This window comes from Strix aluco, chromosome 26, assembly GCF_031877795.1.
Source record: "Strix aluco isolate bStrAlu1 chromosome 26, bStrAlu1.hap1, whole genome shotgun sequence".
NCBI classification, from domain to species: domain Eukaryota; kingdom Metazoa; phylum Chordata; class Aves; order Strigiformes; family Strigidae; genus Strix; species Strix aluco.
Genome location: NC_133956.1, coordinates 8,335,228 through 8,351,832, shown reverse-complemented (window position 1 = coordinate 8,351,832; position 16,605 = coordinate 8,335,228). Strand labels below are relative to the sequence as shown.

Below are 16,605 nucleotides of genomic sequence, written 5' to 3'. Positions count from 1 at the left end.
AAACTTTTAATTTGGAGGATTACTTTTGTTAGATCAGCCAGTTGAACTGATGAGGTGTGAGATTACACATTACAGGTGTAGTGGATACTATGGCTCACAAAAAGGAAGAGGCCTCTGCTCCATACAAACTGTGGTGATTACTGAAATCATTGCAGAGCTGACTTGAATCAGTACCCTGGAAAAGAGATAAGGTAATGTTGCTTTCTCTGCATCAGTAAATTGAGTTCAGTCAAAAGCATGACAAATGTCAGAGCTGGCTGGAAGGCCAGGCAATGTTGAGATGGACTTGCTGCAATATGTGTATTTAGCCTAATCCTACAGCTAAAACTAATGTGGAGGAATCACGTGCTGGAGGTTGCTTGCTAGCCATTATATAGGCTTAAGTACAGCATAAACATACACTTAAAATACTTAGTAAAATTGAATACATAAGCTGTGACATACTCCTTTCTGTGACCAACTGCTGGTTTTAAGGGGCAGCAATTGCTTAATTCACTTCAAAGAAGGTCCTGTCTGGTTCAGAAAGACAGGATTGTAGTTGAAAGGTCATTTTATTCTGCGATGCTTGATCTACTGAGGATTTGGACTCTACTTACAATTTTTCTAGCGATGTCATTAACACCTTTTGGATTTTGATTGTTAATAACAAAATGTAACTTTTTGTTGTGTATTTAATCATAAGCCTGCATAATTATGTTTCAAGTCAATAAATTATTTACATTTTAATGAATTTTCATAGTATACTTCTAATGAGCTATGTAATTTGATAGACCAGAACTGAATGGTGACTAAAACATTTACTAAAGATCTTTGAGAGGAGAGCAGGGAGTAAGAAGATCAGAGACCCTCTGGTACAATGTTGTTTGCAGGTCAGCTTCCCTTTGTGCTGTTAGATTCGGTCCAACAGACAAGCCCTAGCTTCCAAGTACTTGGAAGTGTTCTGCTTATCTGTAGGATCCTTAAATAAAATTGTTTCCTGCAGAATTTTCTGGATCATGTCCTTGATTTTTAGAGTAGCAATACACTGATGAAACATTTTCTGCTAGCCCCTGGCTGGCCTTTAACAGGCACTGTAAGCAAGCAGTGTTGTCTAATGCAGTCCTGCTTGCTGCCAGCCAACCATTCCTATTATTCTGCTCCATACCTTGCTTTTTGCATGACGAGTGAGGCAGTGTAAGTGATCCAGACTGAAAGTATTCTAGTTTAGACAAAGAAAATAACCTGTTAACAGCTGTGAACAGCAGGTGAAAGTGAGGATGCTTTTGAGGCTCTGTTAGCCTGGATGAGTGGCTTACATGAAGATGGAGGTTTAGTGCCATACTCATACTTGAGCCAGTCCTAACAATTTTCTGCTGCCAAAAAGTCGAAGATAAATTCTAGCCATATTGTAGTGCACAAGTCTGCCTTGTCTGTTGTTCTGGCTCTGGGGCCAGCTACCTGTAGTGAACACATTCAGTCTAACCCAGCCAACACTGTGTATAGCTTTCTACAGATTAATGCTTGATTAGTTTACCACGTGGTCAGACAAGTTCTAGCAAAGAAGTGCAACACTGGTGCTTCTGGAAGCTGTAAGCTGTTAAATCTGTTCAGCTGCAACATCACTGTCAGTCTAGAAAGGGAAAATCTACCTCCCTTCCCTCCTGTCCTCACTAGCATCAGGCACATGCCTGATGGCACAGGGCTAATTCTCCAGCACAAACCTGTTATTACTGCATATTTGGAGAGGTTATGCTATTTCATTAGCTTAGCTCAGCTCATCCTGTAGCCTCAAGTCTGTACCTCCAAGAGAAGATTAGTAAACTATATATATATGAGTTAGTGCTCTTGATGTGAAGCTTCATTTCACAGCTGAAGATGAAAGCAAACTTAGGTTTTTATTTTTATTCCTAGTGAAAATAGGAAGATTTTGCAATGATTGTTTTTGGTAATCATAAGATAATGTGTAATAAAGTATTTGCTGTGTTTGGAACTTGATCTAAGAAGTAGTGCTGCTCTGGGCAGTAGTTCTGAGCTAGCCAATTGTCTTAGTCTCCAAGGAGTCAGGCAGTTCATCAATCCATAAAATAATGTAATCTTTAGCATTAACACAAGTGGCATTAAGTATGAATTGTAGCTAGGCACAACTTCAAAAAACTTCTTTCCAGTCTGATACACCAGTAAGATTTTTTTTTTTTACTTCTAAGCATTACTAGATAGATGTCTGTCTGGAGTTCTTTCTGTGCTCTGCACTGCCTCACATCCATTTTGAAATGGAAAATTGCCCAGGTACTGTGAGTTGTCCTTTCTTGCCTTTCACCATCCTTGAGGACCCTTTCTAACAACATACTTCAACTTTGCAGAAAGGAGGAGTGGGATGAGAAAGAGAACAGGGCAAACACAAAAAGCTTTTTGGTCTGCCAAAAACTCTAAGGAATAAGGGATTATCCAGAGTGAAGCCCTTGTCTCACTATTCTTCCAACTCTCATCTATGTAAATGCACTGAATAGATACACAAAATGACTGATGCCTTGATAAACTATTTTTCAAATTTGTTTTGCTTCTGTTGTGATGCTGACTTAAATCTTTTTGTAATACTTTTTTTTATATATATCCTATGCTTTCCTTGCATAAGCTTCCCTTCATACAGTTCTTCCATGTTAGTCATCCTGATGTTCAGTCAAATTTTGCATTTTGTCAGCTTCATGGAACTAAAGGGCAGAAGAAAAAGTTGCTGATATTCTGGGTGTATACCTTTTTTTTTTCCTCTCTAGTTCTGTTTTATGATTTAAAATTAAAACACCTTGAACTATACTGCTTGTACATTAGGTTCTTGTAGGCCTATCTAGCTTTTCAGCTCTCTCTTCCTGACTATGAAAGGCTGTTAATTGAATTTCTAGGCCTTTAAACAAAACAAGCAAAAACCCCCAAACAAACCTCCCCCTCAAAATGTTACCAGGAAATATTGTCCATTTTTGTGCAATAAATTATCCCAGGTCAGATCCATAACAAGGCCTCATTCCCTTTCACTTGGCTTAGGGTTCAAGAGTAGGATTGCAATAATTCAAAGGAAGAACCTTGCCAATATTCAGCGTGAAGTTTGCTTAGGTGTGTTTTTCTTGATTTTTGGTTTTAGAGGTTATGACTGACCTTGCATCTAGAAACCGATATGTATAATTTGATGGACGGGGTGGTTAAGTTAGTAAAGGTGAAGTTTGTTCTACTAAAGGAACAGAAGAAGAACTTTTCTCAAGTGACAAAAAATCCATATCCTGTCACTCTGCTGCTTTTCTGTGTCTGTGGCACTTGTGATGGCAAAGCAATGCAAAGTGACAGATTGCATCATCCAGTGGCTGTGTTGCCTTGGTTATAATAAATTGCTTAACAGCTCTGTGTTCAAATGGTACAAGCAGTAAAGCACGTAACTGTGCAAAGACAGTAGACAAAGCCCTCACCTTACATACCCCTCATGTAACACTTCACAAAGTGTGTTCTGTTACAGGTATCTTAAAGTGCTGAGTGGCAGGTACACCATTTGGATGCAGGTATCAGCACCTAAGCTACTGTGCTATCGGGGGAGAGGTGGCTACTTTACATTACAATCCATCTTACCTATTTTGAATTTCCATATGAAGTTAAGGCTCTGCAAGTGTGGTGTTTTTTTCTTGTCTAGAAAGGAAGTCTGTGCAGCTATAGATGCCCGCTTTAAGCGAGAGAAATCCCATTGCCAGTGTCTTTCCCCATTAAATAACAGGAGATACACTGTGTTTTGGTCCGATGCCTTTTTAGGAATAAGGCACAGTAGCAGTTCTCTTCAGAAACTCTTGGAGGTGGAGACCTGATTGAAGCATGTGCTGGTTTTTAATAACACTTAAATTGTTGTGGTGTCGACTCTGAACTAAAGTATGTAGACTCTGGACATTGTGTATATCTGCAGTGTTCTTACATTCTGCTTTCAACTCTTTGCAGGGAACTGACACTTTTCTGGAGCAAACTGCAGAGAAGAATAGATCCTTCTTTAGATTCCTTTTTGGAGAGATGTCGTCAGTTTGGCATCATTGCCAAGACACTACAGCATTTATTTTTCTTGATAAGAGTCATACAATCTGAAGTAAGTAAGCTGCAGTCCAGAGTCTTCGGACACAGCTAGAACTGTTTACATGAATTTATGCTTTTCTTAATTCTACTGAACTGGTATGAAATATAGCTTGTTTCGATATTCATACTTTCTGATTAGGTGCCTAATAACTTGCTAATAAAAATCTCTGAAAAATGCCTGCCATCGTAAATTTGTGTCAGCTTGACACATTAAAGTGACCTTCAATCAATGTGGAATGGTTTGTTTGTTACTCTGAAAATACAGTATGACAGTATTTTGCAAACAAAGCATAGCTGTGTTTTCATCTGGTGCCTGTTTAGCACTGAGGCACAGCAGCAATTTTCTGCAGCATCTCTAAGAGATGTAGACTTGGCTGAAATGTCTCATGTTTTTGTATTCTGAGAAAATACCTTTTCCTCAAAATATATGATGCAATCACATCTGGACTTCCACCTTCTATTCTGATGTGTATCTTTAGAAAGTTGCAGAAAGGTCCAAGAGATGCTTAACAGTAATTATTATAAATTTATAATCTCTGTTTGGGGAGTAATGGAAAGTCTTTAACTGATCCATCTAGCCAGGAGGTAAATCCAGCATGCTCTTCATAAGCCGAGCAGAAGGGATAGCTGTCGTTAATCTGGGGAGTTGCTCAGTAGGATGTTTCTGTCTTCCTTTGATGGCTACTCTGACACTTGGAATTGGTTAGACTGAAATTTGCTGTCTGGTCACTATATGAGAGTAGATTTGTAGAGGGCAATTATGAATGAAAATCAATCAGGTGCACTTTCATGGAGGAAAAATAAGATAGCTGATAATAACAGGGTTTTAACTGTTTTAGTAATAGTATTACACAGATCACAGACCTTAAATTAGCTACAGGATTTTCTCTTAGGAATGTTGCCATTTCCAAAAGATTTCAGATGTTTCTTCCTGGAAAAACAGCATAGTTCTGCACATGTAGAGCAGAGTTTGCCACATGAACTTGTTTTATGAATGTTTCAATGAATGGTGCCCTCCCAGATTTGCTCATCTTTTTGCATTCTTATATGGACATGAGTCAATTCAGAGTTAAGGCATCAAATGGCTTAAGGATAAAACAGTCGAGGGGCCTTTTCTTAATTAAATTTCTATCCAGCTTCACACTTGTTTGCCTGGGAGTCTCTTTCACTGACTGGAGTTAATCCTGGGAACCACTTTGAGTTATCAAGTGTGATTTAAAAAGAGAAGAGCAAATATCAGCCCTGTTTTAGAGTCAAAGTAGAGATCAGAAAGGCTACATGATTGTCCTTTTTGACAGATCAGAGAGGAGAGTCTGGGACTCTAGTTTGGCAAAGGTGAATTCTGGTAGTGATTGCACAGAGAAATGTTTGATCCTCGTTTCTCTAAAGTTAGCCTATTTCTACTTTTAAAACATGCGTGAATGTGTGCTTTATATATAAAAGCATAGTACATTGTTAATTATATACCGGTTCTTTCTGTGTTTCCCTATTAAAATTTCTTGTGGGAAAATAGCCTTTTTTTATTGCAATCTAGCAAATTAACACTGTTATGAACTAAAGTAGTATTGCATGACTTCCAAGAGGTGGTACACAGTGAGTATAAGAGCTTACTAATTCTTTTAACTTGTTCTTAGTTCTTTTGGATCTTTACCATCTGAGGTGGTGTGGATGGGGTTGTATTAGCCACATTTCACCTCTCTGTGCTACTCAACTGTTACTTCTCTGTACTAATAATGACTAAATAGTTACTTCATGCGTTCAGATTCTTTATGCTGAAAAGTATGCTTTTGGAACAAGGTAACTTTCAATTTGGTCCATGTAGAATTTGGAATATATAATTTTTTTTTAAATCAGCATGTAAATAATATTTGTAGATATCTTCCTGATACTATTGAGCAGCACCTCAAAGTTGCATAGATTCCTCAGAAAATGTTTGGAAGTAAAATGCCAGTTATCTTCATCAGGAATAATTTCTGCTACTGTACTGCTTATGTTGCTGAAGGTTATTTTGTTTCAGGTTATTTAATTTCCTTATTACAGAGTACTGCATGTTCTGAATTAATATCCTGTGTGGATGATGTGGGAGAAATGTATATGGAAGATTTACACCATTTTCTTTTACACATCTGGCTTAGTTACCATCTAGTGCCTCAACTAGTTCGTGTGACTCCTCCCCAGAGTGCACTAAATGTGCAGTGGCTCCCCTCACTTGAGAAGTAGAAGAGGTTCCTCACATAAAATAAGCTACAGCTTCTTAGAATACGCTCAGTGACTCAGGCACTTAACACTCAGAAGCCTGAATATGTTCTGAATGGGCTGTCGTCTATGGGGTGTTCTCATTGCATGTTTTTTTCATAGAATAGTTCTAGAGAGAATATATGTATCAAAGAAAAGTAACATTTGTTTTGTAGCTGTTTGTTTATGTTTGGTTTTTTTTAAACAGGCAGAAGAAGCAGGACTTGCTGTATCTGTTTTGTTATGTGTGAGAGCCCTTCAGATCAGATCAAACGGAAGTGATGAAATGAAGACGTCAGTATGTAAAACAATTGCATGCCTTTTACCAGAAGACCTTGAAGTTAGAAGAGCTTGTCAGCTCACAGAATTCTTACTTGAGCCAACTTTGAGTGGATTTAATGTGTTGGAAGAGCTCTATATGCAACCAGATCAAAAATTTGATGAAGAAAATGCACTGGTTCCAAATTCACTCCGCTGTGAGCTGCTGTTAGCTTTAAAAGCATATTGGCCATTTGATCCTGAATTTTGGGACTGGAAGACTTTAAAGCGACATTGCCTTAAACTGTTAGGGAAAGTAGCTTCTGATTCTGAGGATGATGCAAGTTGTAATATGTCAATCAATGAAACCGACATGTTAGAAACATTCTTTAGTGACTATGATGAGACAAAAGAACATAAATATTATGATGGAAAAGACACAGTGAGCCACCCTAAAGAAAAAGCAAGAGTTAAAAAACCAATTGGTTCGTCAGAAAGATACCAGAGATGGCTTCAGTACAAATTTTTTTGTGTCCTCTGCAAAAGGGAGTGTATAGAGGCTAGAATACTGCATCATTCTAAAATGCATATGGAAGATGGTGTTTATACGTGTCCAGTGTGTACAAAAAAGTTCAAGAGAAAGGAAATTTTTGTACCACATGTAATGGAGCATGTTAAAATGCCACCTAGTAGAACACACAGACCTAAAAAGAAAATAATACTGAAAAAAGAGAGATCACCACAAAAGACAACATCTTCCAGCAGCCCACCCCCAGTGTTTCAGGAAAAGTCACATCAGCCGCAGCTGCCTGAAAGCTTTGAAAATGACACACATGAATATGTCACATTCAGCCAACTGGAAAACTGCCAGCTGCAAGACAGAGACATCTACCCATGTCCTGGAACAGATTGTTCTAGAGTCTTTAAACAGTTTAAATACTTAAGTGTACATCTGAAAGCTGAACATCAAAACAACGATGAGAATGCGAAACACTACTTGGATATGAAAAACAGGAGAGAGAAGTGTGCTTTCTGTCGCCGACACTTCATGACATCCTTTCACCTGCGGGAGCACGAGCGTGTGCACTGTGGACCTCAGCCGTATATGTGTGTGTCGATGGATTGCTATGCCAGGTTTGGGTCAGTTAATGAGCTTCTCAATCACAAACAAACACACGATGATCTTCGTTATAAGTGTGAGTTAAATGGCTGTAATATTGTTTTCAGTGACTTAGGGCAACTTTACCATCACGAGGCACAGCACTTCAGAGATGCGTCATACACCTGCAACTTCTTTGGTTGCAAAAAGTTTTATTATTCAAAAACTGAATTTCAGAATCACCTTGCAGTGCATAATATTGAAGTGTCAAATGGGGAAGTGAAGCAAACGCTAAAACTTGAAGAGTCAGTTTCAAAAGACAAACGCAGTTATCTTCCAGAGTCCCAACTGCGTGAACAATCTGAAAATTCCAATCTGAATAACTTGGATCCCTCAGGCTCTCAGGGAATTCCACAGATTAAGGAAGAAGCTCTCTCTGACAGTGAAGACCTAGACAGTGAAAGTAACTGCAGTCTTCATGGTGGGGACCACAGCGCAGATGCTGCAGTAAACCAAGGCCAGGTGTCTCCTCTACTGATTGAAACAATGGCTCACAATCAGTCTGTTCCAGGCTTTCGCATGTCCCAGGAAGGAGTCTTCCATCCAGCAGATGTGAAACAACAGTGTTCCAATGTGGCAGTTTGCTTCGATGAAAAAAAACTTTCCTGTGGTTTTGAAGGCTGCTGTTCCACACACAAAAATTCCAGAAGTATGCAAAAACACCTTCGCAGGGCCCATCCATATAGCTTTAAAGGTAGAAAAAATATGGAAATGAAAACTAAAGACTTTCTCGATCTGTTGAGTGATGCTCAGGACAGTAAATCCCCTACAGATATTAGTACAGAGTTAGGTCATAATTCAGATACAAATGTTGACTCTCCAGAAAGCTTGTATTGTACTATAGATGCTAAAGGCAGCAATGGCCTGAAGGAAGAAACCTGTCCTTCCTCCCCAGAAACATCATTTCATGATAGTTCTAAAGATTCAAATATTGAAGATAACATGTTGGAACTAATGTTAGGCTTGAAACATCTAAGCTTAAAAAATTCTAACATTCAGAATTCTTCAAGACACAAGCCTTTTTTGGGCTCTTTACAGTCCTATTCATCTAGGGATGCCAAGTGCCCTGAGTCAGTAGATGAAACTACCTCAAAATTTCAGCTTCAAGAGCAAGATAATTTACCCAGCCAGTATCTTACTCAGCTGGCAGCTAAACCATTTTTCTGTGAATGTCAAGGATGTACGTGTGAGTTTGTGACCAGAGAAGCTCTCTTAATGCATTATGTGAAAAAGCATAACTATTCAAAGGAAATGGTTCTTCAGTTAAATATGTTCCAGCATCGGTACTCACCATTTAAGTGTCATATTTGCCAAAGATCATTTACAAGAAAAACACACCTTAGAATTCACTATAGAAACAAACATCAAATTGGCTGTGAGAGGGCAGCTCACAAGGTATGTTCTAATGAAAAATTTGATCATGTAGGTTTATGTACAGATGACATGCATAAAAATAGCACTGTTCCAACACCTGTCTGTGCAACCAACGCTGAATTCAGTGAACATTCAGACCACTCTGAACAGCTGTGTCATCCTAAAAAGGAAGACTGTAGTTCCGAGACAGATTTGGAGTCCAGTGAAGAGACAGACAATAATGTAACAGGAAAAACATCTAACATAGCTTCTCTGGACAGTCATAGGGAAGAACTGGAAGCAAGACAGGGAAGAGGAAGCAAAAGAACAGTTGCGAAAGGAAACTTATGTTATATATTGCATAAGTACCACAAACCATTTCATTGTATACATAAAAGTTGCAACTCAGCATTTACCAACCAGAAAGGTTTGATTCGCCATTATAGGACTGTTCACCAGTATAACAAAGAACAGCTCTGCTTAGAAAAAGACAAGGCAAGAACAAAAAGGGAACTTGTCAAATGTAAAAAAATATTTGCATGCACATACAAGGAGTGTGGTAAGCGTTTTCTATGTTCTAAAGCTCTTGCTAAGCATTGTAGTGACTTCCACAACGAACACTTAGATGATCAAAAACTGCTTTCTGAAGCTGAATCTGCAAGATTTGCTTGTAACCAAGCCCACTGCCCTGCTGTATTTTATACCTTTAATAAGCTTAAACAGCACCTAATAGAAGAACATGCCAATGAAGAAAAAGTAAACAAAGATTTTGAAATCCATTGTGACCTTAATGGCTGTGATCGAATTTTCACAAATTACAGTCACTACTCTCAACATGTATATTTCCGACATAGTGAATATTATGATAGTCTCTTTGGAAATCAGAAAGAGGAGGAAGATAACCAAGATAAAGATAAAAATGAACAAAGTTATGTGAAAGACAGTATTGACATAAGCAAGCAGAATGGGAAGCAGTCAAAAGAAAAACCTAAAAGAATTAGCAGGAGTAGAGAAAAACATTTGATGAATTTCAAAACAAAAGAGGAGGCCCTACAAATGTGCAAAGAGAAGTCTAACCAGACCCAGTACCCTTGCATGGTTCAGGGATGTCTGTCTGTTGTCAAACTGGAAAGCAGCATAGTGAGGCACTACAAGCGCACCCATCAGATGACCAGTATGTACATAGAGCAGCGGCTTCAGAAACTCGTGGTTTGTGTTAAATGTGGCATCATGATTGAAAAACAGTCCTGCTCCGAATCAGCTACAGACTTGAATAAAAAAGGTGTAAAAGTTAAAGAGGATAAATCGGCTAATCCTGAGTCTGTGCAGGAAAGTGAAAAACCTCTTGTTCCAAATACTGACTGTGATCCTCAAGATGTAAGCAATGAAGACCAAAAAAGATGTCCATCGAGTAGTGGGAGTTTTGATGGCAGTGCCTTTATGTATTCAGGCACTTTAAAATATAACCACAGTTCAAAGAACACCTGTTTTGAAGAGCATAGCATCAGGGAGACAGATACGTGTAAAACTGAAGATTTTTCTGAAAATAGTGAAAAAGAGAATAGCTCTTATTTCCCTAGTTTACAATTAGAGTTGCCAAGAGAGAAAGACCCAGAAGGATGTCAACATAGCGCAGTTAGTCAAAATGCAAAAAGAAACGTACTTTGTGCTACGAAAGACAAATTTCAGAAGCCTCCAGTGTCAAAACCATTTGATTTAAAGACATATAAACCAATGGGATTTGAGTCTTCATTTTTAAAATTTATTCAGGAAAGTGAGGGGAAGGATGATGATGACGATGATGATTTTGATGAAGTAGTAGAATGGGAGTCTCCTGAGCAGTTGCCGGTAGATAAAACCTTGCAAAAAGAGGGAGACAGTCAAGGGGATGCACCAGTAAACAACTTTGTAAATGACAAAAATGTAATCATAACCCAAAATAATCACGGGCAGCTAACAGAAATCCAGCCCTTGTTGTCAGAATCGTCATCTGCCCCTTCTTTAGAAAATTTGAGGGCAATCTTGGACAAGGCGCTAACGGACTGTGGAGACCTTGCCTTAAAACAGCTTCATTACTTAAGACCAGTAGTTGTTCTTGAAAGATCCAAGTTTTCCACACCCCTCATAGACTTATTTCCGACAAAAAAGGCAGATGAGCTTTGTGTAGGAAGTACGTAAGTAGTTTTGCTTAGAGCAGATTGCCTCCACTACTGCTATATGGGGAGAACTTCAAATTAGAACAGTAATTGTTACAGTACACACTGTTTAGGTTAGTTTAGACTGTTTAATTCCATGAATGTATAATATCTGTCAAAAGTATTGGCCAAGTTAATTTAGCTCCCCACTTTTTTCAATGGACTATGCTGATTTTGGTGCTATTTAACACATCAGAATTCTGGGGGCTTCCTCTTGAAGGGTAAATGTGCATGATTGTATATGGAACAAGTACTAGGGTACCAGGGTTTGGGGGGCGATGGAGTTATTACTTGACTTGAATGTGCACCCTAGGGTGCTTTGTGTAACATATTGTACACTACAGCATCTTATATTTTTTGAGTTATGAGTTTCAATAAATTACAGTTTTTCACCCATTTGTTTACTGTACAGTAAATCTTTAATGTGGTTTACTTGTAATTGAGTTTGGGACCATTCTGAGTGTGTTGGACAATGTTGCTTAAGTTTTATGCATTTGTAGATAATTTATCAGACTGATGAAACAGTATAGATACAGAAAAGTAAAGTATTACATTTTATTTTATAATATTCTCTGTGCTTTTTTCAGACTTGAAAGGATTATAATTAGTACAGGCAGAAAACACTTGCCAGTTAGAGATGAAAATGTCCTAGTTACCTTTCCCTTTAAAGGAAGAAGGTGCTTCTGAGAGTGTGTGGTACAGCATAAGTGTTGGAAGAGCATTGCCAGACTTCTGAGAGAGTTGTGTCACATGAAAGTGTCAGTGCACATTTTGGGTTCCATGCTTAGCTCTTTTGAGAATGAATAAAACCTAGCTGGAAGATTCACCAGAGGAGTAATCCAATATTTTAATATCTGTTTCTTGTTCTTCTGTGTCTCATTTCTTGCCATACTTCTGGATACATCACGAGGCCCAGAATCTGTTTCCCCTGTGAGTGGCATTTCCCAGTCTCCATGAGGATGTTAATGAGCAAGGAGCAGTCACAGCTGCTTATTGATTGAGGACTTGAGTTTTGTTGGGGTGTTTTGGGTTTTATACTGTGATCTGAAAAGTAGCAGTTGAAATGTAGAAAAGTTGGGGAAATGTTGTTTAAAACAGACCATGAATATTGGCTGGGTGCAGGATTGAAGAAGGCTGTCTAAAAATCTGTCTGGAGAACTGTGTTATGACTAAAACTAGGCAGAAATGGCATCTTCATACTACACTTACAAACATTATTTGGGCATCCTTAAAATAAAAGTTAAATTAAAAGTTGTACACCAAGCAGAAGTTGCATATCCTTCCCTGTCACTTCCTTTCTCTAAACTGTTAAGCTTCTTTTGATGAAAAGAATATGGTGCATGAATATTCTCACTAGCTTTTAAAAATGGAAGCTCGGGTCAAGAGGTTAAATACTGCAACAGGGTCAGACACCTGAAGTAGCCAAAGAGTTATCCAAACTGATTTTTGTCTCTTTAAAAAAAAAAAAAAAGTGTCTTCCTTTAATGTCAGGTTTCAGGTTCAAACATACTTGCATCTTCAGGATCTCAAAACAAAATGAGATTAACTTGTTAATTTAATAAACATGACGACTGCTTCAGGTAAGGTGCCTAGAGAGATACTGGCACACTACTGGGTTTTTTGAGTATCCCACAAAGCAATCTGTCCCCTCCCGTGCCTAGAGAAAGAAAACTGGTCAGCAGGAATATTAAATTCATTGAGGTTTTGAGCCTTCAGTTTTGGGTCAAGCAGCTGTATTTCCACTAAATAACCAGAGCTTCAAATATGACAGTATTAAACAATTCAAGCATTTAAAATACTTATTTTGAATGAGAGAACTTAGATGAGAATTCAGGAATGAAATGAGACAGAAAATATGTATGTATGCCACAGACCAGACGGGGTGAGACAAAGGCAGCGTGCAAGCTTTTGCTTTGTCTGGTCCTAATCTTTTAAAAAGGAGTTTTGATGTCACTGATGGCTTCCTACAACTTAAAATGCTGTGAGTAGAGTCAGGAAAATGGAAATGATTAAATGCACAACTGATGCTTCAGGTGGTGCTAAATTAGCTGAGTCATAAGAGACCAGTAAAGGACTTTCTGCATGGGGAATAGCAGAGAAATGGATTCCACCAAAGCAAGTGTCTACAGACTTAAAAGGTAGGAGGCAGTTTTGTGATGACTCCTGAGGCTAGCTGTGCCCTCTTTGAAGGGAACGGAAGGCTGCGTTCCTGAGAGAATCGCATCGGATCTGATGCTGCCGCTCCCATCCGTGAGCACACGCTGATGGACATTACTCTGTGCAAGGACCTGAAGTTCTCGAGGGGCCCGGGGGCAACTCTGTTTTCATAAGAAATTTGCCAGGTAGTACTTCTACATGTTTATACCAGCCAGAAACCAGAAGAAAACTTAAAAATGGGATTTATTTCCAAGGTGCTGCTTTATGATGTAGATGCAGCTTTTGGTAGATGGGGTATTTAAGGTGGTATGTTGCAAGTAACGTAATCTTAGGGGTTTTTTACAGTAGTTTTGGAGTAGTTACAATGTCTTTGCAAACCTGAAGGCATTTTCATTGGGGTAGTTGACAGTTGCTTAGCTGACAGGTGGAAATTTATTAACTGGGCTAACTGTTGAGTGTGATCTTTCTGCCTACATATACAAGAAAACTTTTCAGAGAAGATTGCATTTATTCTTTTAGACTTCATTCATACATCATTCACTAGATGTTCCTCTAACAAATACTTGAGGCTCTTGGAGAATAGAGACGTTGCTGGTTTTAGAAATGCTACAAACGGCACAGCTCCACCTGCAGCTCTGAGCTGCTCCCCCCATTGCCCATGCTCTATTTTGCACATGCGGTAACCTGAAGCTGGCTGACATTTCCCTTTGACTCCCAGACCAGTTTCCTTCTCTTTACACTTGACTGATACTCAAGTTTGATTGTACTTTAAGAAAGTTTAAGTTGTTTTCTTTCTTTTCTGTTGTTGCTCAATAGGAAGCTATGATCACAGATTCACACCTCATGGAGTTTGTGAGTTAATTATTTTTATAATTAAAAATGTTTTGGGACCACAGAAGTTGTCCAGAAATAAGGAACAAAGGAGTTTCCGCCTGGCATGGGTGAAGCTTTTCTGTGTAAAAGATAAAAACTTCACAGGATTTTGCCTAGGCCTGATGGATAAATTGCCCCATGAATGAAGGTTTATTGCCAATGTCCATCTTCTCCAGTGTCACTCCCAGTGCATCTGCCTGTTCTGACACAAACACAGGACTGGGTTCACTTACCATTGACTGCCAAAAGCAGCAATTCAAAATGCAGGTTGCTTGGAGGTACTGTGTGACCAACAAACAAAATACAGAGTGGTGCAGCTGTGCAGAGCTCTCCCTTTGGAGCGCAGCTTCCACCTTCCTTCTGTCAAGCTCCCAAATTCTGGGTCATTTTAAAACCATGACTTCGTTTGCGTTTCTTGTGTACTGCTCATATAAGCTCTGCTGCAAACTTGCCACCAAAGAACTCTACAAAATACAAAATTACCTTTATGCAATCCTGCTGTGTTTAAGCTGTGTATTAAAGTTCTTCAGTGTTCAGAGAAGAGGGGAGACAAATGAAACCACCTTGCCTTTGTCTGGCCCTGTCACATGTTAAACCTGTTCTCCCCTCAAGTTTACAGCTGGTGCCTTTGAGCCCTTCTGCTCTCCTGACTCCCCACAGCAGTATTCCCCCAATTTTTTTTCCCTATGCCCACATGCATTTGGAGGGGGTGAGGGTGGGATAGGAGAGCTGTTGCTCTTCCTTGAAAATGTCTTAAGATTTATGATTATAGGGCAGGAAGTAGGTAAGGGATTAGTCGGGCTGCAGTGCAGTGCCGGGGGGGGATCTGGCTTGTCCAGCTTCAGTGAATCACTGGAGCTTCCTCTAGGAAAGGAGAACAGTGACAGCTCCCCGAGAGGAGCACTGACTGCCTTGTCGTCTGTGGCAGGTGGAGTATTTCTTATGGGAGGACATAGCAGCTTACAGAAGAGATAAGGCTGGTTTTTCTTTTATTTGACAGGTCATTCTGCTCAATAGTCACAAATGGTCACTGATAGAAAATGAGAAGATTAAGTTGGTGTTATTTTATTAAAAGTCAATGATTAAAAATCCACAGACAAGTTCTGTTATACTTTAGACTGGTAGAAACAAGATGAATGACTGATACTGTTATTTTAAGAATTAGCTAAAAAGAGCATTCCTGAACACCCTTACTGTGTCTCTGTCACGTTAACAGAGCTGTGCTCGGCGGGGTGTGTGTGTCCCCAGTACCGCTGTGGCAAGCTCTGCACATCTCAGCAGCACCTGGGGTGTCTTCACTTAACGTTACAGGTATCAATTTGAAGAGAGTGTTTTGGCTCTATATAAATATCTGTTTCCTTGTAGGGCTCTGTAACTTTATACTTCCCAAAACATTTTTGGTTTATTCTGGTTCAGAAAGGCGACCAGCTTACCTTCAGCATGAACTGGGTTAGGCATAAGAAAGGCTTAAAGTATTTTAACACTGAGTTCTTCAGTCCTTACTACAAAACCACGTAAATGTGTGGGCACAGGAAGGGAGAGGGGGAGAGCAGGGGATTGGTGCTCTGCTTTTGATGGCAGTGCTGATACAAGGCAGCTTCAAATGCTCACAGAGGTGAGTGAGGCAGTAAATGTCTCATGGGTACCTAAAGGAGTCTCTGCTGCTCTGTTCCCAGCTGTGATCCCCTGCTGCTTCCTTTGTGCCAGCTCTGGGGCTTCTGTGAATTTCTTTAACTCTTTGAAATGTTAGAAAACAAACCAAGCAAAACCAGCATACAGTTAAGAACCTTCCTACCATAACAGCGCAAGGAAATAGGGCTGCAACTCGAAGATAGAAGTTACCAATGCTGTTGGGGCTACAGTTAGTGTGAGTTAATGTGATTTGTACCCAGCCCACTGACGCCCTTGCTTCCTTGCTCAGGCCTGCTCTTCACTTGAAGTATCATGGCATCTCGCACCTCGATTTCCCAAACTCCATATCCCAGTCCTCTAAGCAGGCTTCCCCTCTTCTATACTCTGGTCTCTGTACTCCTGTTTTCTTCCTGTGCTGTAATTCACCTCGTCTTCCTTCACTAGAAAACTCAGGCTTCATCTCCTTACGCAGAAGTGCAGGTCCTGCCCTTTGCTTACTCAGTGAGAATGGAATTGCCAAAAAATAGCAGCTCAGACTCTGCAGTCAGAGCCTTCCCGATGTGAACACGCCTGGCTGTGCTCTGCAGTGGTCCCCTCTACCCCCAGTTTCTTCCACTATAAGCTGTCACGGTCTTTCACAGGAGTAAATTACTGTTGTGTGCCAAGTTA

General features: G+C 39.6%; 1 protein-coding gene across 3 annotated transcripts in view; it reads left to right on the top strand.

Annotated features, from left to right (window-relative positions):
* The window catches only part of RLF (RLF zinc finger), a 52,151-nt gene extending 40,311 nt beyond the window's left edge, over positions 1–11,840 (top strand). For all 3 annotated transcript variants that reach the window (XM_074850662.1, XM_074850663.1, XM_074850664.1), the window contains 2 exons: positions 3,946–4,087; positions 6,518–11,840. In XM_074850662.1, coding sequence (XP_074706763.1) covers positions 3,946–4,087; positions 6,518–11,257 — 4,882 coding nt within the window. In that variant the 3' untranslated portion in view covers positions 11,258–11,840. The remainder of the gene's footprint in view (positions 1–3,945; positions 4,088–6,517) is intronic.
* The last annotated feature ends 4,765 nt before the right edge of the window (positions 11,841–16,605 follow it).